This window comes from Colias philodice, chromosome 16, assembly GCF_061535455.1.
Source record: "Colias philodice isolate Cphi_HAF_F1 chromosome 16, ilColPhil1 Martin Lab GWU primary, whole genome shotgun sequence".
In the NCBI taxonomy this organism is placed as follows: Eukaryota; Metazoa; Arthropoda; class Insecta; order Lepidoptera; family Pieridae; genus Colias; species Colias philodice.
The window spans coordinates 9,552,132-9,573,215 of record NC_143101.1 but is presented as its reverse complement, the minus strand read 5'-3'; the positions used below and the strand labels follow the sequence as shown (position 1 = coordinate 9,573,215).

Below are 21,084 nucleotides of genomic sequence, written 5' to 3'. Positions count from 1 at the left end.
TAACCAATTCTCTGTGACCAATTCAAATTTATATTCACATCGCTGATTCATAATGTTACTAGATTTTTCTCTCGTGGACGAAACCACGGGCAAAATAGGTATGTTTTCTTCATTAGTTTCTACGCGAAAGAATAAGACATCCATGCATTGTTACAAACTTTCACATGTTCATCAGCTGTTCATCAGAAACTTCAGTGAGCATAGAACAGTAATACGGGAAGTCAGTAAGTTACTTTCACATGTTCATCAGTAAGTTAAGGTTTTTCGCTTAATAACAAGACATGTTTAAAATAAACAGATATTGTTAATTATTTTAAATATTTCTATAAATTTATGAAAATGTAGCCATTTAAAGCTAAGAATTAGGTATAACAGAAATAAAACAATCATACGCTAATTTAATTTATTTATTTGAGCATCAAACACTTATAACAAATAATATCTTAAGAACTTAAGCAACACAAAAGCCAGGTCCAGTGGGTGGTTGGGCATCAATGCCTCGTCGAATCATCCTGCAGGTGTGTTCTTCCATGCGGTGATAAACTTCTGCTGGTATCGTGTCAAAGACAGACCGCCTGCCGATTGTGTTAGCGCTCCACAGCCGCTCAGCTACTGCACTTGCTCTTGGCCATACCCTGTAATAGATTAAATTCGTACATCTCGAAAAACATCACATACAAAATAAATATTATAAAGATAAATTAACTGTATGTCCGTTTGATGAATAGTTGTCTTAATGTGCTCATAATCGCGTTTGCTATATTAGTTGTTCAAAGCGCGGAATAATTGAATTCGATTCAGTAGATATTATATATTTTTGTAAAAATATATCTAAATATTAGTTGCGGTCAAGTTTACCTGCTCATTACATTCCTATCGTCTACCATCTCGCCCCACATGCACGCTTCGCCGCCAACAATGTTCTCAAGCAGCGTCCTGTTGTACGTTACATCATACACCATCTGGCGAGGGTCAGCCCAGTAGTAGTCCGTCCAGCCGCTGCCCAGTGCATCCAAATACCAGGTGGACGAGAAGATCAAACGATGTCCCGCAGTGAGCACCTGGATTAACAATTAAATTTTATCTGTGCTGATATATTATTTTTATCTGTATGTGTTGATGAAATTATTAATTTCTAGAAGGAATATAGTGTAGAATATTTTTTTTATCTTATTATTAAGTTTCCATAAAATGTATGAAATTAAACATATAAGTACAAAAAAGTAGCAACTGGCAACATTCAAATTTCAAACACGTGCTCGGACTGTTTCGTTCGCTAGGTACATAATGTGTACCTATAGGTATTGTTTTTTTTAAAGCCATTTCTACTTTCTTCCTATAAGACAAAAATACCTGCGCATTTTAAGCGCATGTTGGCTATATTTTACTTATTTTGATTGAACTGAAACTGTAAGAGCGTTTTCACATTATCCGATCCGATATCGGATATCGGAAGCCGATAGCCGATATCCGATATCGGAGGGAAGTAAAATGTATGAAATATGTACCTGTCTTTCACATTGTCCGATCCGATATCGGATATCGGAGCCGACACCGATATGCCCGTGAGCTATCGGACGATAATGTTCAGTGTTGCCAACTCAATTTTCGAAAAGGCAGTATACCAACAGCAAAAAAGCACTAGTTTGTGTATTTTCAGTCTTATATGGCGCTAAATCTTTAAAAAAATTCCTTGCTTTAACCTAAAATCCTTTCTATTAAAAGAAACCTTTTTTTATTAAGAAAACACACATTTAAGTATATAAAGGCATTAAAAATACGATTTATACGGCAGCTATTTTAATTACCGTATTAAAATATACGGCAATTGGCTGAACTGAAGTAAACAAAAATATATTGCGTTCTTAAATTCAAATATCTATCTTCGAAAATATTGGTGTCTATCATCTTTATTTTAACTCATTCTGCCTCGCTCTTCCTCCTACTCGGATGTTGGTTGTGCTCTGTGGTTGTGCTGTTTATTGTAGGTACCTATTGTTATCATTGAGTGCTTTGATTTTAACCGACTTCAAAAAAAGGAGGAGATTTCACACCGATTTTATTTTTATTTTGAATTAACAACAAAGAATATTTGAAAACTCTTAATACTAAAATAATTGCTTATGACAATAAAATAATTTATGTATCTTTACTTACAGGAAATTACAACAATCATATTATAAAATATATATTTGAACGGGTGACAATATTATTTATAGTGTAATAAGAAAAAGAATAGAAAATGTAAACAAAGATTGTATCACTTAATAAATTTATCATAGGTACTACATGAACTTTTATAAATGTATATAGTGAAAAAATGACTAAATGACTAGGCACGTCTTGTTAAAAATACATTTAATAGATTTTGAAAGGTATTTACTGATACATAATATGTATTACTAAAACTATTAACTAATACTAGGTTGTAGTAGGTATTGATATAAATTTATTTAATTTATAATGTGTTAACATATAGGTACTATACAAATGACCGATATATCAAAATTCAAAACTATTTAGTAAATAGCACATCTAAATAATATACAGTAATTAAATATCAAATCTTTCTTACATTTTACTTTTCTTTTTTTGAAGTTGTTTTTTTTAAGTAGTTATTTTTAATGTATGTACAACTATGATCTATCATCTCATTTGAATTTTCTTTAATTATACCTTTTTTATCAACTGGCAATTTAGTTTAGTTTTCTCTAAAAATTTCTGGCAACACTCATGATGATATCGGAAGGATTTTATCGGACAATGTGAAAGGGAAAATTGTATCCGATATCGGATATCGGCTATCGGCGTCCGATATCCGATATCGGATCGGATAATGTGAAAACGCTCTAAAGGTGATGCAAATTCTTTTTTTATAATATCCTCACTAACGCTTTGCTTTTACTTTTATTATCGTAAATTGCGATGCGATGCCAATTGCCATGCAATATCTAGTCCGTGCTTACTACTTCGGCAGAGTAGTTGATTATAGATCAGTATTAATGATGTAATAGAATCTTACCGTGACCATTTCGCTAATCCAACTTCCCTTCCAGACTTGCACAAGCGTTTCTTTGGATAGAGGAACGTGTTCGTCGAATACTTCCTGTTTAGATAAATATAATTTAATCATAATTTCGTGTATTCAATATTATTAATAATTTAATTATTGTAGGTGAGTTATTCGTAGTTTTATTAGTAGCTATTAAGTTTTCTTGTATTTTGATATGAATGCGGATGCAATCGTGATATAATCGTGGCTTGTGCTGAAGGTAGTTTGCGTTGTTTGCTGTGCTTTTCATGACAATTTATAAATTCAATTCCTTGCACAAACAAGATTAATGTTGATGTAAAACAAGAAAGTAGAAAAGGAAGCCAAAAATGCGGGTAGTTGTAAGTCACATTGTAAGTCTTCAATTGTTATCTTAATTTAAACATATTTTTGCATTCATGCTTTTAAAAAAAACTAAAGTCTTTTTATAGAAGGGTAATTACCTGCCAAACGACGACTTCCGAGTCATTAGCTAGCAATGGTATCGCGTTGGACATGAAGATGCCGTGCAACTCTGGCACGGTGAGGTTGTTCTTGTTCATGTAGTCGCGGAGTTCGGGGTTCGATCTCCTGTAAATCGTTTTTTTATGCATATATTTAAAAGTGGACTTACACGTTTAAAATTACATATTGTGAAAAATGTATATTGTAGTTAAAGAATTATTAATTTAAGTAACGCTTTTTCCATCTTGTGTTTATTTTACTTATCGAAGTAACAAAAGTGTACAAAAAGGAAGAATATAAACGACACAATTTCTTTCAGTTGTATGTTATTTTTCATCATAATATATTGAGAGCCAAAGAAAAATGTCCAGTAAAGACGAGAATTTTTAACGTACCAGCAATCCAATTCCACTTCATCACCGCCAATGTGGAAGTATTTATCAGGGAACCAGGTCTGCACCTCCTGGAACAGATCCCGGAGTAGTTTATACGTGATGTTCTTGGTTGGGTTCATGGGACCCAGGCCAATCACTTTGTCCATTCGATAGCATTCCGTGAGCACACTCGGGTATGCGTTACCCCATGACCGTGTGTGTCCTGAAAATGAGAGAATAATGTAACCGCTGAAAATGCTGATGATATGAAGAATAACGATAAAAATAAGTCATAGAAGGCTCTAAAATAACTGGAAAAATATTTTTCTTTCCAATTATAAATGAAGGTAAACTTTACCGAGAGAACATGCATTAGGTATTTGTGTCAGATATTTTTCGGTAAATGGGTACAAAAGTAAAATATAGGTTCAGGACATGACTGTTTAAGCTGTAGAAAATCATTATTGCATGAAAGAGAACCAAACATCAGTGATCAGACTATAACGAATGATACAATCTATCGGTATCGTTAAAAATATTCATAATATAAAATTACCAGGTACATCAAATTCAGGAATGACGCGAATCGCCCGGTCTCTTGCGTAATCAACAATTATTTTTATGTCGTCCTTTGTGTAAACCATAGATGGATCGTAAGCGCCTTGTTGACTGAAATTTTTATTAAAACATTCAAATCAAATAAGCAATATCCGGGATAGCTTAAGATGTAGTCGCCGGATCAAAAATCAATCGAAAATTCAAATAGATTGAGAAGCGCCGCCTTTTAAGAATTAACAAAATATGCTTCTCGATGAAATTATGCTACCTACACGAAAGAAAATACATGGGAATCGTGTGCCGTCCAATAGCGGAAGAAAGCAATATTATATATCAATTATCAACCTTAAAGAAAAAAAACGCACACCATTTTTTTATTTTACCTCAACTCCGGGAACCGTTCGCTCTGGTACGGGAAGCTCTGATCATCCACGATGTGCCAGTGGAACACGTTCATTTTGTTCATCGCCATCGCGTCGAGCGTCTTCAAGATGTTCGCCACTGAGATGTAGTGCCGCGATGTGTCCAGGAGCAGACCCCGGTGGGAGTACTGCGGGTAGTCGATGATTTGCGTTTTGTTGACGCGTAGTTCCTGAAGAGAAGGGCGAATAAGATTTATTTTCACAGTTGTTATTAAAATATTAAGAAAATCCTTGTCTAAATTATGTCGAAAGAGCCTATTTGACTCTTTTTATGTTACAGGTATTGCCATAAATTTGTACGAAATTTGTATAGTCGCCGCTGCACTGCATTAAAATCCATTAAATGTAAGTAAATAAGTCGTGAATCTGGTGATATAATATAGGACTGTGTTGTGATCATAATCATGTATGCTTACATTTCGATCGTCAGAAAGATAGAATAGATGTGAAAATGTCTCGAGGCCTCTAATAATTCCCCAGATAGACGGGCTCCGTAATGCTGCAGTTGCAGACACATTCAGGTTATCTGGAATAATCATTAATGCATATAAAGTAAATTCTTAAATTTATAGGCCAGATTCAGTGTCATTCTTTCATAGATTCTTCTATATTTTGCAAAATGGACCCTACTTTCGTTTATTTGCGTATTGCCAAAAATACAAATATCAGTCGTATGTATAAAAAATTCAGCTATGCCATGCTATGTTCGCCTTAACTGGAAATTTATAAGAAATGGGACAGTTAAACAAATGATTTATAGTTTAGTATTGCTTGTGGGAAATTATACACAATATATTGTACTTTCTTTTCGTAAGTTGTCATAGTTCAATGGAGAAGAAATCCGATACAATCTGAGTGAAATCTACAACAGAATTGAATCAGTCTTGATATTCTAGGCAACTTTTTAATTCCAATCTCCTTATTCCTTATTATTTTTTCCCAAATAAAACATTAGAAATTTTGCTTTGGTCTCCATCATACAACTTATTTGCATTCGCAATCAAGGGAAAGAAATGGCAAATATTATGTAATCTGTGTTTAGTTTTGGTACAACGAGGAATATGTAAATAAATAAATATTTCTACATTATACATAGATAACGATTACCGTAAAACATTAGGCCTACATATTATGAATTGTGTTTCTATTTAAATACCATTATTACATTACCTACATTGCACTGATAATGCAACCCAGGATTTTCCGATGCATACCGATATGATAATACTTTTTTATGTATAGACAAGATTTTTTTAAATATGTGCGTATTTGTGAATACATAGCACTTATTTTTTTAATATCATTATTAATTAACGAAAAAATAAAGTCTAAATATGTAAACTTTATCATTTTCAGAATGCTTATACTGCTCCCAGAGATTCACGACCGAGAAAGTTAGTATAGGTACATAACTTCAAATCTAAAATCGCTACATAATGCATATTTAATATTCATGACTTTTATATGGTAAGCTACTTGCTTCAGGATTTACCAGTAAAAAATTGGCTACAAATTGCGCTTTTTTTTTTGGGTTCAATGTACTCACAGCTCTCATCCATATCCACATGTGGGTATTCCTCGCAAGGTGACGTGAGGTCCACCTCGAGCTCCTGCAGCCGACCCCGGTAGTTCTCATCGTGTGACCGCCCGTTCCTGCGCTTGCGTCTCTCGCGACGGGACAGGGTTGAGCCTATCTTGTGTTTGACCACGAATGAATATCTCTCTATCGCGTTTGTGAGGATCGCACACTTGTGTCCTATGACCTGTGGGATGATTTAGTCATGTTATGGATCATATCGTTTAATCGGTCATAAAAAAATATATGTACCTATATTGGAAGATAAATAATTTTTGCGCATACGCCTACGCCCTACGTTTATTATCTCAAACACATTTTAGTGATTAAGGATTTAGGAAAAGCCGAAAGCGATATGGTATGGAAACAATGCAAGTAACGGGGATTTTTTTAACGAATGTCGTTCAATATTACAGTAAATTGTTTACATTGATTTATTGTTGCATACTGTGATAAGTGATAACACTCAACACTATTGTAGTTAATGTAAATATATAAATATTTATTTATGTGATCAAACACTTCGATTGACCGATTCACAGAGCAAGTAATATACCTAGGACCGATTGGAAACAAAGGATGAGAGGATTGATATAAGCAGGTACCAGAATAGGACAAGATTAAGAAAAATGTACCTATAATCACACTAACTAACTAAGTACCCGGTTAATATAATATCAGAATAATGGTTTAAATTGATAAATTAATAATAATCTAGAAAAAACAGTAATTTTTACCTAAAAGATATACGTAGGTACCTAACTATCTCTGCATTTTAATCATATCGATTTTACAAATATTGCACGCCTCATAAGCGAAGCGTTGAGGTGGGTACTACTGTCACTTCGCGCAAAACATCTGAAATTTCGAACTTAAAATGTCTTTATGTATCATACATTGCACTTGTAAGATAATACATACACACACATATTAAGAAAAAACACTATTTTTAACGTTCATGATATTTTTGATGTCATTTTTGTTATTTAAACTAGTTAAAAAACAGTTTAAAAAAGTTCTGTCTTGGACGTCCGTGTGTCTGTATGTGCGGATCCTTTTTCTTGTTAACACGATAGCGACCGAAATACTTTACTAATCGAGTCTTTTTTTTTCTCTTACGCTTGAGTATGCTCAGGAATAGAACCCTTTCATTTTTCAGGGTCTGATTCGATGTGGTTTAATTGTTATTAAATAAACAAAAATAATAATTAATAAATATTTATTAAAAAAAAAATTATGAGGCGTGCACTTTTGGATTTTCCAAATTATTTTTGCTCTTTGAACTTCGGGAGAAAATAATGTGTATTGTGTAAACAATTTTATTCAGTTCCATTAGGTTCTTAAACAGATATAATGATTTTTATTCTAAACTAGCGGTCCGCTCCGGCTTCGCCCGTGGTACATATTTACGTTTTCTCTACATAAGAACCATCCTCGTACTTCAAGGAATATAATAAAAAAAGAATTATCGAAATCGGTTCAGCCGTTCTCGAGTTATGCGCTTACCAACACATTTTGCGATTCTCATATAATATGCCCTGCAGTTGTTATTTTTTTCACCCGCGTAGATATAACTACCATATGAGCGAAATGCGGGTAAAAGCTGATTAGTAGAATATAAATAATACTGATATAGGTCAATATCCTAGTTTTTAAGGCACAAGAAGTTTTTGAATATAACTAAAAATATTTTTGGAATGCTGAAAGGTTTCTAAAATTTCTGCCTTCAAACTCAAACTCAAACATTTATTTATTCAATTAGACTTCTTCGAGAAGCACTTTTGAAACGTCAAGATACATATTTTTAAAATTTACCACCGATTCGGAAAGCAGTAGGTCTATGGAGAAGAATCGGCAAGAAACTCCATAGTTGCTCTTTTAAATCATTTCAGTATTACAATTTTAATTTTACAAAATATGTAAGTAACTGTACGTATATATATTATCATAATATTATGACAAAGAACTGTCCTGTGGTTTTTACGCGACAACCCTCCATGGGTTTTTATCTTCCATATATTCCTTAATGCGGTAATACGCTCTCTGAACTAATACGTTTTTTACATAATTTTTAAATTTAACACTACTAAACTCTTTAATACTATGAGGAATTCTGTTGTAAAAAAGTATACCTTGGCCCATAAATGAATTTTTAACTTTAGCTAACCGGTAAAATGGCATTTCAATTTTATTTCTGTTCCTTGTGCCATATCGGTGTCTATCTCCTAGGTTGTTCTGTCCTAGGTGTATGTACTTTCACTACTTCCGCGCATTCGCATTGCATTTGCAAAACTATCACTATCGACATGATTAATGCAACTATTTTAGTGCATCATCAATGAAAAACCTGAATCAGCATTGATTATTTATAAAATATTGTTTACAATACTTTATGATCCGTCTAAACAAACCTAACAAACAATCATCAAGGAAAGTGAGCACTCAGCCGGTACCTAATCGATAATTGCGCCAAGCATATAATTTTTTTAAATCACAAATCGCATACTAGATCAATCATAACTGCAATGAAAATAGAATAATTGTTACAGGTTAAGTCATCAATCAATGATAGTAATACTATTTATTGTAAAAAAATCAATTGTATAGCTAAATGATATTCCATTTAAACACCGGGTAATAAATATTCGTATTCGATACATACCTTAACACTAAAATGCGAAGGGTTGAATGAATAGTACTTAATTTCTTTAGCTTCTTCTTGGGGTTTGGGCCACACTTCTCCCTTAGTGGGGGGGAACTTGGGGCCCGGGTTCACAACCGACATCCCGGCCCCGAGGCCGAGGCACGCGAAAAATAGAAAAGTCTGTATCATTTTGTGCGAAATATCCATATAGGTAATTATTTTATTCACGTTAATCTGTAGTGACCCGATACGCAGCTTGAATTACACTGGCCATTTTCTCTTACGGCGCTGTTTGTATATGCGAAGATATACATGTTATCAATATTGCTCTGAATCTTCATTGATTTCGTAAGGTTTGATAACCTTTCGGATTGCGATTCTGGAAAACTTTGAGAACTTTAGAAATTTTGCTTTTGATAGCAGACAGGCTATCAGAGACTCGATCAGGTGACAAAAATAGGTGGTTTATAATGAGAATTTATTGCAAAATACAATTTAATTTATTAAGTAAAGTTCTTTTATTGATACCACAAGATTTTCCTACGTGTACTTATAATCTGGAATAATTTACCAAATACCAGGTATTAAACCAAAATAATTTTCAATCCTACTAACAGGATATTGATTAGTAGTTACGTTAATTATTTGTTACTTTTTCACACAAAAATCACTGAACGGATTTTGATGATACTCTGCAGTGATGAAGCTTTAATATGTGCCAAAATTTAAAATAATGGTAATAATGCTAAAGAAATGGGTTTAGGGTTCGCCTGCGGGTGAAACAGAGTCACGTAAAGTTACGTTAACTTAAGAATTATGTAAAAAATAACTATTATCAAAGTAGGTATAATATTATTTATTTATGATAATATAGGCATTGGACAGATTTAGGTAAGTTATAGAACGGCGGTATGGGTTGAACGGTGAAAGCCTAGCAGACGAACAAATAAAAGTTATTTATTACTTACTAGATTTCCGCCCGCGGCTTCGCCCGCATTTTCAAAGGAAAACCCGCATAGTTCCCGTTCCCGTGGGATTTCCGGGATAAAACCTATCCTATGTGTTAATCCAAGTTACCCTCTATATGTGTGCTAAATTTCATTGTAATCGGTTCAGTAGTTTTTACGTGAAAGAGTAACAAACATCCATACATCCATACATCCATACATCCATACATCCACACATCCACACATCCATACAAACTTTCGCCTTTATAATAGTAGTAAGATAGAACATCTTAGGATGCTTGGTTTGCGGAAAGGTAACGATTTAATAAAACTCTATGTGTCGCTTCAGTTTCATTGATAATGGTTAATGCTTGAGCCATGGAATCTTTTTCGTGTGAGGACACAAAAAAGAGCATCGAGTTTGAGTCGCCGAGCAATCCTACAAAATTAGTTATTTTAAATAGGATATTTTATAATCCGAATAAATGGAACCAAAAGGCTTGTAGTCTACCAAAAAAAAGGAATAAGTGACTATTCACTATTGACTGTCTACGACTATTGACATTAATTGACATACATCATTATGACAGTGACATTAATGAATCAATGATAAAAAAGTTTACAATATTTGTGTGATTCGATCGTCTCAAATCAGATTTTCATTATCATCACGTGAAATTAACAAAACAATGTTACGAATATTTATTTCGACCGTAACGCTGTTGCTTTTTGCAAATGTATCATACGCAGTAAATTCCATGGAAGACGAAGTTGGTGTTGGTAGATATGTCATCGAAGGCCGAGTGTTTCCACCAGAAGAACAAGATACGAGTAATTGGCAAGTAGATACAAGAATACACGTAAACGGTGGTGAATACATTGGATTTATTAAAAACGACGGCTCCTTTAGTATACACAATGTTCCTTCTGGGTCATACGTGGTTGAGATTGCGAATCCAGACTATATGTACGAGCCTGTACGCGTAGAAATTAATTCCAAAGGCAAATTTAGAGCACGTAAAGTTAACTATATCCAAACATCGCAGGTAATACAAGTTCCTTATCCTCTCAAAATGAAGGCATTCACCAAGTTCAGATATTTCCAAGTAAGAGAACAATGGAGGTTGACAGACTTCTTGTTCAACCCGATGGTTATTATGATGGTGCTCCCATTACTGCTCATCATGATTTTACCCAAAATGATGAATGACCCAGAAACAAAAGAGGACTTGAAGCAAATTAGCAATATGGCTAAAATGTCTGAACTTCCAGAGATGTCCGAGATGATCACATCATTATTCAATGGTGGTGCTAAAGCGTCCACTTCTAAAGCAAAACAAATTAAGAAGAGACAATAGGAGTGTTATTATTTAGTCAAATTTGTGTTAAACTATATAGGAATAACTATATACAATAAATTATTTAAATTATTATGTGTTTTCTTGCAAACAAAAGTTTGTTACCCCTTTTTGATGTGCAATATATTTCTTACTAATATTTTGTAACTTGCAATGTCACAATGAGATAAATAATCAATTCTTGCTTGTTATAAATAGTACATGACTGATAAAAAAGTTACCTGCCTGGCTTTCTTCGCTAGAACCTAAATTATGAATTATCGTAATCTAAGGAGGTGAATCTAAAAATGTATTGAGTCATTGATGTCTGATGAAGTATAAGTGTTGTAACTAACATGACTTTCATTAGTAACTCAGGCCCCGGAACCACAGACACAATAGAAAATCTATTGTGTCTGGGACCGATCGGGCCGCTTGGGGCTCAATGGGTTAATTATAAATACACTGTTGTTCTAAACCTTTGCGCCTTACAATTTTTTAAAAACAAATTTCATGTTCAGCATGTTTGATACTTTTTTTGTAAGATTTTTATTCATATTAAAAGACGTGTCGACCTAACCTGAGCTCTTCATTATAATTCCCAAATATACCTAAAAACTCCTTCAATCCCGCTACATGGTCCTGGATCTACGCCGGATCTACGCCGCCGCCTGGTTTATAAAGAGACGATTACGGAAGGAATTATACCTATCGGTGGAGTTGGCGGAACATCACACTCAGCCGCATTGTCTGAAAGGTGGAATTTTGCTTGGAACTATCGTTTTCGGATTATAATTGTGTAATTTAAACCCATCACTCTCTTCACTACATAGTGGAGTTTGCGTCTGCCTACCAAAATGTCTCCAAGAAAGGATCCCATAAAGATACGTGCCAGTTACAAGGGTCAGTTAACTTCGTTTTCTTCTTATGTACATAAAATTGATGCCGAGTCACTGGATCCCCCGACGGTAAGCGAATTGCAATTGCGGTTAACTAAAATGAAATCAATGTATGGTAGGTTCGATGACATTCAACTTGCATTGGAATGTGAGTCTGATGATATGCAGTCTCAGTTAAAGGAAAGAACGGATTTTGAGTCCCATTATTTCAATGCTATGTCTCATGCTCAGATGTTAATTGATCAGTTTAATAAAAAAGATGATTCCAAATGCCCATCAAACCACAGTCATTCTAATCACGTCGTTAAGTTACCAACCATTCAATTACCTAAATTTAGCGGCTCATATGAAACATGGCTTGAATTTCATGATACGTTCGCGGCCTTAGTACATGATAATAGTGACATTGACGATATTAATAAGTTTCACTATCTCAGATCGTCATTAGAGGGTTCCGCGGCCATAGTTATTAAGTCGATCGAGTTCTCCGCTAAAAATTATAATGTTGCGTGGCAGTTACTTTGCGACAGGTTCGATAACAAACGATTATTAATACACAATCATGTTTCTGCGTTATTCAACATGGAACCTGTCACAAAAGAAAATTCTGCAGCATTAAAGCGATTAATAGACCAGATCAATAAAAATTTAAGAGCTTTGGAGTCACTTGGTGAGGATGTCCAGCACTGGGATACATTATTAATTTATATTTTTGTTCAGAAACTAGATTCAAAAACATTCCGTGAATGGGAAGAGTTTAAAGGTAGGTTGGATAAAGACATTAAAATTGACTTTATTACATTTGAATCATTCTTACGCAATCATGCAGATTTAATTGAGACATTAGAATTATCACGAAATACCGGAAATCAAAATCAGTCAAATCAACAATCAAAGGGAAATTCTAAAATCAAATCTATGGTGTCTATTGAATCTTCAGGGTCTAATTCATGTCCTAAATGCAACAGTGGTCATTTACTCAGCAATTGTCCACAATTTTTATCTTTAAGTAATATTGACCGTCTTGATTTATTACCTTCATTCAAAATATGTTTTAATTGTTTAAGTCCTGGGCATTTTGCTAATCGGTGCAAGAAAGCAGGGTGCAGAGTGTGTAAAAAGAAACACAATACCTTAATACATATTAACGACTTTAAATCTCAGAAAGGTAACAATAATAGTTTATCACAATCTAATGTACGTCCCGGTAATAACGCATCCACTGTGGGCCAGCCTCCAACGCCCGCAGCGAGCGGTGACTCAGTTACTCTGTCAGCGAGAGTTTTGTCGTGCAATGAAGGTGTTGGTGATGTTCTTCTCTCAACTGCACTGATTAAGGTCTATGATTCGCAAAATAAAGAACACATAGCGCGTGCAATCTTAGACAGCGGAAGTACATCTTGCCTTATGACACAAAGGTTACACGATTGTTTGGGTTTACCCATCACTAAAATAAATAAATCCATCATGGGTATTAATATGAACTCATCACAAATCTCTGCAATGTGCAGCCTTTCAATTAAATCATTGAATGAAAATTATTCATTAAACATTAAGTGTTTTATTTTACCTTCCATCACAGATAATGTGCCCTCTCAACAAGTTGATTTGTCAAACTTGAACATCCCTTCAGAAATCTGCCTGGCAGACCCCCACTTCAGTTCGCCTGCCGAAGTCGACTTAATCATAGGAGCTGATGTTTTCTGGGATATTTTAGGGTCACAAAAGATTACTCTGGGTGAAGGGAAACCAATTCTTTGTGAGACGAGATTGGGTTGGTTAGTGTCAGGCCCTATAGGTGCCAGTACCCATTCAAGATCCCAAAGATTAATGTGCAACTTTAGCATGGTGAGTCCGATGTATAATGACAACCTCATTGATAGCAGTGACAGCCAATTCGATCTCAGTCGCTTTTGGCAATTAGAAGAAGTTCAGTCACCGTTATCAAATTATTCCCCCGAGGAGAGGTTATGCGAGGATCATTTTATAAACAATACCACTCGTCTGGAAGACGGCCGGTTTTGCGTCAAAATACCTTTAAAGGAATCTCCACAAGTACTTGGCGACTCGTTCATGAAAGCAAAACGCTGTTTTTTGTCTTTGGAGCGCCGCTTGGAGAATAATCCAAATTTACGTACATTGTACAAATCATTCATGGCTGAGTACGAATCCATGGGCCACATGACCAAATGTGATTCAGTGGACCCTAGTCACGTCAATAATTTTATCCCACATCATGGCGTTTTAAGAGAAAGCAGTACAACCACGAAACTGCGTGCTGTGTTCAACGCAAGCAGTCCCACTACAACTGGCATAAGTCTCAACGACATACAGATGGTGGGACCCACAGTTCAGGATGACTTGCTTTCTATTCTTTTGCGATTTCGGCAACATAAAATTATTATAGCCGCAGATGTTGAGAAAATGTACCGCCAGGTGATGGTACATCCCGATTTTAGACATCTCCAACAAATCATTTGGCGATTTGACTTAACAGAGCCTTTGACTGTTAATAAGTTAAATACTGTCACGTATGGAACAGCAAGTGCTCCATACTTAGCAACAAGATGCCTGAAGCAAATCGGCCTTGAATGCAAAGATGAGAAGGTTAAGGAGATAATCATTCACGATTTTTACGTAGATGACCTGCTTACAGGCGGTGATTCTATTGAAGAAGTGCGTAAAATTCGTGAGCAAGTTACAGCGGAGTTGGCATCAGCTTGCATGCCACTACGAAAGTGGAAGTCGAATCTTTCGTGTTTTGCGTCAGAATCAATTCAGTCTCCAGTTGATTTGAACATTGGTTCCACTGAGTCAAGTAAGACCTTAGGACTGAATTGGCAAACCAATAGCGACGAGCTCACTTTTCCGATTAGTTCATCGATTAGAGGAGGCAACACAAAACGTGATTTATTGTCTGTTATTTCACAGATTTTTGACCCTTTGGGACTTCTGTCACCCTGCATCATAAACATGAAAATGTTAATGCAGCAATTGTGGTTGCACAAATTAGGATGGGATGATCCATTACCATCTGACGTTCAGAGATCATGGAATGAAATTCTTCTCACAATAAATAATTTAAATCATATCCGCGTGCCGCGACATGTTATTTGCGAGCTTTATGAGTGGGTCGAGTTTCATATCTTCTCTGACGCGTCCGAAAGGGCGTATGGAGCTTGTTTGTATGTGAGAAGTGGCAATGTCAAAGGTGAGATCTTGGTGCGACTGTTGATGGCAAAAAGCCGTGTAGCTCCGATAAAACCGACCACAATTCCTCGACTAGAGCTCTGTGGGGCCTTAGTTGCTTCACGTATCTATGAAAAAGCTCTGAGTTCCTTACGTGTCAAAGTTCACAGCGTCACTTTCTGGACTGATTCCACCATTGTTCTCGGATGGTTGAGAATGATGCCCAGTAAGTTGCAACCTTTTGTACGAAACCGTGTCGCTGAGATCTTGGAGAAAACAGGAAACTGTACCTGGAGACATGTACCAACTGATGAGAACCCCGCAGATTTGATTTCTCGAGGTGTCAGTATAAATTCCCTTCTTTCTCTTGAAGGATGGTGGTTAGGGCCTCGCTTTCTGCAAAAGGACCCATCTTGTTGGCCCTGTCAGAATAAAGATAAAATAAATAAAATCGACTTACCGGAGACTCGCTCTGAAAGATCATTCAATGCAGTAGTTTGTCAAACGTCTGAAGAAAATAAGTTAATTGATTTCAACCGTTTCTCGAACTTCAACAAACTTAAGCATACCGCAGCCTATGTGTTGAGATTTATCAAAGCTTGCAAAAAGCAGACAATTATTGCAAGCTCGCTTAGTGAGGAAGAATTAAAGGAGGGATTAAACTTAGTCATAAAATTATCTCAAAGGGAATCATTAAAGGAATATGACTTATTGTTACATAATAAATCATTGCCTCGGAAGAGTGCGTTACATAAATTTCATGTTTTCATGGACCATAATAACATTATGAGAGTTGGAGGTCGCTTGGACAATTCTGAGTTTTCATACGAAAAGAAGCATCCAGCAATCATACAGTCCGCTCATCGATTTTCCAAGCTACTTTTCGAACATGAGCATAAGCGTTTGTTACATGCAGGACCCCAACTGTTATTGTATTCAATCAGAGAAAATTATTGGCCTCTTGGTGGCCAACGTTTAGCAAAGGCTACCTTCCGTAAATGTGTACGTTGTGTGCGGATCAAAGGTAACACATTGTCCCCTCTGATGGGTAATTTACCCCCCAATCGTATAAAACCCAGTTTTCCGTTTGAAAATGTAGGAGTAGATTACGCTGGACCTCTTTCTGCTGTCAGCCGTCAAGGGCGAGGTTGTAGGGTCGTTAAGGTGTATATTGTGCTTTTTGTGTGCTTCAGTACGAAGGCCGTGCATCTTGAACTGGTTGGTGACTTAACGAGCAATAATTATTTACTCGCTATTAAACGTTTTATGTCACGAAGAGGAAAACCACTTAACATTTATTCGGATAATGGGACCTCGTTTGTCGGCGCTTATAATGAGCTTTCAAAATTCTTAAAAGGTAATTGCAATTCGTTTACTGACAATCTGGCTGATGAAGGTATCAATTTTCATTTCATTCCAGCTTACTCACCACATTTTGGGGGACTTTGGGAGGCAGGCGTAAAATCCACTAAATTTCATTTAGTTAGAGTGTTGGGACTTTGTAATCTTACATACGAGGAATTGAATTCCACCTTAGTTCAAATAGAGGCGATTCTAAATTCAAGGCCACTCACTCCACTTTCGTCAGACCCGGAAGACCTGATGCCACTCACACCTGGTCATTTTTTAATTGGACGTCCATTAACATCACTACCATCACCTGATTTCAAACAACACTCCGCCAATCATCTCTCTCGTCATCAGCGAATTGAGCAGTTGCGACAGCATTTTTGGGCAAGGTGGTCCAAGGAGTATATCTCGCAGCTTCAGCACCGCACTAAATGGCAAAAGGATCAAAATCCACTAAAGATTGACACTCTCGTCGTAATAAAGGAGGAGAACTTGCCGCCCTTAAAGTGGAGACTTGGGAGGATTGTAGCTGTGCATCCAGGCTCTGATGGAATCAATCGAGTTGCTGATGTGAGGACGTCCACCGGCGTGCTTCGGCGTTCCTTCTCCAGAATATGTCCACTTCCTGAGGTTGCTGATGGATCTTGAAAGAGTACCTTTCAACGCGGGGAGCATGTTCTAAACTTTTGCGCCTTACAATTTTTTAAAAACAAATTTCATGTTCAGCATGTTTGATACTTTTTTTGTAAGATTTTTATTCATATTAAAAGACGTGTCGACCTAACCTGAGCTCTTCATTATAATTCCCAAATATACCTAAAAACTCCTTCAATCCCGCTACAACTGTTAATACTATGTAGAATATTAATCATTGATATATGAACAGAATTAAAAGAACATCAGTAAGTAATAACTACATCTTTCTATATTTGTCCAATTTGTAAAATAAAATGAAAACCATCTTTAGAAAATGTGAAGTAAGCATGGAATATAGGCATCAGATAAAATAAAATAAACTTACACAATATATAATATGAGCAATAATTTGATAATATTCTCGACATTACACAGTAATAATTGGTGTATCTGATTGCAATAGTTTGAAACATTATATAAAAAAGCAAAACGTAGGAACATAGCCTAATACTTTTCTCTACTAAATTATGAAAAAAGTAATTAAATCGGTTCAGATGGTTCAGTATTGGAGGAGGAAACAGGGGACTACCGAACATCGAATGTGCATAATTTTCCTAGGTATTTTCAGCCCGAGCTGCAGTTGTTGATAATAGGAAAACCTAATTTTGAATAATTCTCAAACTCGTTTTGTTAGCTCTTAATATAATAATTAATTAATTCATCTCAGTAAAAAAAATATACTTTGACTGATGTATGGTACTGAATATAAGACAATTTAATGGATGGAATAAATGGATTTAATAGGATAGGATAGGTAGGTAATAACAAAGAAAACAAACATAATTTTTCGAACTCTTTATTAAAAATAAATCTTTACTCAGAGATTTCACTCCTACAAATGTTACATTACAAATCATAAAATATTACACACATTCTCAAATACAAAGAAAAATCAGTCATTGGTAAATTTGGACGGAAAAAATTAAGTAACATGCATATTGTTACTATATAAGATTCAATACACTGGTACTTATAGCAATGATCGCTATTCTTTATATATTTTATTATAGAGAATAAGGTAAGGTACAATTAAATCAGAGGCAGGTAAATATTTGTATTGATATAAATTAATTACTCTTCACACTTAGTTCTGTCTTAAGCTTATGTTAAAAAAAAACCGTTCGCAATATACAATAGGTATCACTGTATAGAATTTCATATAATATTATGTAAAATAATTTGTGATAATAAGAATAGTAGTCATGAAAATAATAACTTGTACTTAGGAAAAAAAATATTCTAAAAGATATTATTCATTTTTAGACATCAAGTTTTAAAAATTTAATATTATTATACTTAGATACATAATTTTATTTCTGTAAAATTTATTTGTACTAAATTTCTTTTTTATATAATTTTCTTTCTTTAAAAATTTTAATATACATAAACACAATATTATGTGAAACTCCATATAGATATTCTTTATTACATAGAAACATAGAGTATAGTTAATACATTTGTGAAAAATAATTAAAAAAGAATCCTATACATATCTGCGTCGATATTATAATCATATATTAGCTGCTTAGTAAAAGGAAAAAGGGAGTATTTAAAGAGTAAATATGTATATTGGATGAGGTGCCATAGAATCAATACTTGTATAGTTATTATACTATAGTACGATCATGCAACAAAATATCTTTGCACTCTATAAAATAAAATAAAAATGTTAAACAACGATTTATACATATTTAGACTGTATTTTAAACAGAATTTTGCTGTTAATTTAATGTCTGGACGGGTTTTTATTTGTACATACTTGGAAAATATAAGTATTCTACGAATAAATCTATTTTTAGTGTAAAAATAATTTTTCTCATACAAAATTACAATTGGCTTACAATTTTGTCTTCATATATCTAAAATATAAATCTAAGTGTCATCCAATTTTAAATTAATAAGGCAAATTTATTGACATGTGCTTTTAATCGTGTACAAATGGGTAAATTTAAAAAATATGTTTCTTATGTAAAACTTATAATAACTACGCTTAATATTATATACATAAAGTGTGGATGCACTTTGCCTTTTAAGACTTAAGGGCAAGGTTGCATTTCATGCTATGATATACTTATCATTTTTCTGTATGCAGCAATATAATAAGACTTATAAAGTTGTAAAAATAATTGTAAATTAGTCTTTTATATAATTAGGCATTCGTAAGCAAGTCTCAAATTGTATCGCGCATTCAAAAAGCACCTGTTTAGTAAAGAAATAAAATGCAAAATTGTAAAAAACGAAAACAGATTTCTTTAAAAAGCGAAATGATTTGGTAAAAGCGCAATTTTGTTACAAAATCTTGCAACAAAACATAACGTTATATACACAGGCATGTTTATTTCGTAGAGAAATTATATTACAAATGTTTTAATCTTACGCTAAGTGAACACCTCTTTATAATACTAACACTAAATTGGAATGGAGATTTTTCTACTTATGTTCTTCAAAATTAAAAGAAATTTTGTTCACTGTTGAAGTAAAATATAACAAAAAATACATATAAATATAATCTAACCGGTGGTTATTGAAATGATAGATACATAATTATCTACAAAACGCATATAACTTCATTATGTTATTAAATAACTTTTCATTACATAGTATCGTGTAACTTTAAATATACAACCTGAAAAGATGTCTTATATATTTGAAAATTGCACATTTCATTAAAATATGATATGCTTTTTAATTATTGTTTTAGGTTCCATAATTTGAATGTCTTTTTAAATTTATTGTCTTTTACTTTTATAAGATTTTCACGTTTTTGGCATGTCGTGGTATAAATTTTTAGAGAGCCAAAATAACTTCTTTTATTAGATGTAATTATAAATAATTTGTTATGATTAACTTGCAAACGATCACGCCTTTTATTAATTAATTAGTGTCATATTATAATAAATGCACTAAATAGTCACATAGACGTACAAGAAATGTACAGGACGACGATATTAATACAGTAACAAAATTAAGATTCAGTATACAGAGTGATTCATTAGGATTAAACTTTATTTTACATAGACGTCAAATTTGTGACGTAAGTATAAAAAAATAGGTAGGTATTTTTTGGAACCAATTCTTCTTTCTTTTACATATTATTTTAGTTACCCAGTTCAGGACGTATAAATATACGTATTTTTTGCAAACAATTCTTGTCAATTCTTCAAATATTTGTTTTCATTTTTTTTTCTAGACTTTTAATTTTTAAACTATTCAGTTATTCCTTCTAACATTTCATCAAACTGAACCACTCTACACCTGAAAGAAAACACAAATATACTAAATTTCATCAAAATCACCACCGTACAAAATCGTACACCCTTTGCCCTCCCGCCAGCACGCTCGCGAGCACGCACAGCGCGAGAAGCGAAAGCGAAGCGAATGCGACGCGAGCCGCGTTGTACACCGCGCAGTACGGGCACTGGGACGAGCCGCAGACCTCGCAAATGTTCAGTAAATAGGTTGGTAGTGCGTCGAAGATTGTCTCGTTGAATCGTTCTGGAATTATATTATAGGTATAATATAAGTTATACTTGTAAAGATACTTGTAAATTGCTGACCCGATAAACGTTTTTCTGCTAGGATACTTTTCACAGAGA

The 21,084-nt window shown here is 34.3% G+C and overlaps 4 protein-coding genes across 4 annotated transcripts in view; 2 read left to right on the top strand and 2 right to left on the bottom strand.

Moving 5' to 3' along the window:
• Nucleotides 1-393: 393 nt before the first annotated feature.
• On the bottom strand, nucleotides 394-9,380 carry LOC149481916 (beta-hexosaminidase subunit beta-like). Its single transcript, XM_089705072.1, has 10 exons — nucleotides 9,089-9,380; nucleotides 6,397-6,613; nucleotides 5,267-5,376; nucleotides 4,812-5,020; nucleotides 4,427-4,539; nucleotides 3,892-4,093; nucleotides 3,496-3,622; nucleotides 3,023-3,106; nucleotides 859-1,061; nucleotides 394-635 (listed from the first exon to the last, which is right to left on the bottom strand). The coding sequence occupies exons 1-10, from the start codon at nucleotides 9,275-9,277 to the stop codon at nucleotides 452-454; spliced, it is 1,638 nt and encodes a 545-aa protein (XP_089561198.1). The 5' UTR covers nucleotides 9,278-9,380; the 3' UTR covers nucleotides 394-451.
• Nucleotides 9,381-10,611: 1,231 nt separating this feature from the next.
• Nucleotides 10,612-11,447, top strand: EMC7 (ER membrane protein complex subunit 7). The gene has a single exon (XM_089705111.1). The coding sequence runs from the start codon at nucleotides 10,707-10,709 to the stop codon at nucleotides 11,373-11,375; it is 669 nt and encodes a 222-aa protein (XP_089561237.1). The 5' UTR covers nucleotides 10,612-10,706; the 3' UTR covers nucleotides 11,376-11,447.
• Nucleotides 11,448-12,835: 1,388 nt separating this feature from the next.
• Nucleotides 12,836-17,440, top strand: LOC149481914 (uncharacterized). The gene is made up of 3 exons (XM_089705313.1): nucleotides 12,836-12,923; nucleotides 13,422-13,646; nucleotides 13,836-17,440. The coding sequence occupies exons 1-3, from the start codon at nucleotides 12,836-12,838 to the stop codon at nucleotides 17,438-17,440; spliced, it is 3,918 nt and encodes a 1,305-aa protein (XP_089561439.1).
• A 1,376-nt stretch (nucleotides 17,441-18,816) lies between these two features.
• Mcr (macroglobulin complement-related) overlaps nucleotides 18,817-21,084 on the bottom strand; it is a 30,945-nt gene continuing 28,677 nt past the window's right edge. Inside the window, exon 33 of the mRNA XM_089704791.1 lies at nucleotides 18,817-20,983. Coding sequence (XP_089560917.1) covers nucleotides 20,781-20,983 — 203 coding nt within the window. The 3' untranslated portion in view covers nucleotides 18,817-20,780. The remainder of the gene's footprint in view (nucleotides 20,984-21,084) is intronic.

Coding starts and splice junctions, on each gene's coding strand:
- LOC149481916 (XM_089705072.1), bottom strand. CDS start 9,277: ATGGATATTTCGCACAAAATGATACAGACTTTTCTATTTTTCGCGTGC. Junction 5,021..5,266: donor ATCTTTCTGACGATCGAAAT/GTAAGCATACAT, acceptor CCTTCTCTTCAG/GAACTACGCGTCAACAAAAC. Junction 4,540..4,811: donor GAACGGTTCCCGGAGTTGAG/GTAAAATAAAAA, acceptor TAAAAATTTCAG/TCAACAAGGCGCTTACGATC.
- EMC7 (XM_089705111.1), top strand. CDS start 10,707: ATGTTACGAATATTTATTTCGACCGTAACGCTGTTGCTTTTTGCAAAT.
- LOC149481914 (XM_089705313.1), top strand. CDS start 12,836: ATGGAACCTGTCACAAAAGAAAATTCTGCAGCATTAAAGCGATTAATA. Junction 12,924..13,421: donor AAGAGCTTTGGAGTCACTTG/GTGAGGATGTCC, acceptor AATCTCAGAAAG/GTAACAATAATAGTTTATCA. Junction 13,647..13,835: donor TGCAATCTTAGACAGCGGAA/GTACATCTTGCC, acceptor CTTCCATCACAG/ATAATGTGCCCTCTCAACAA.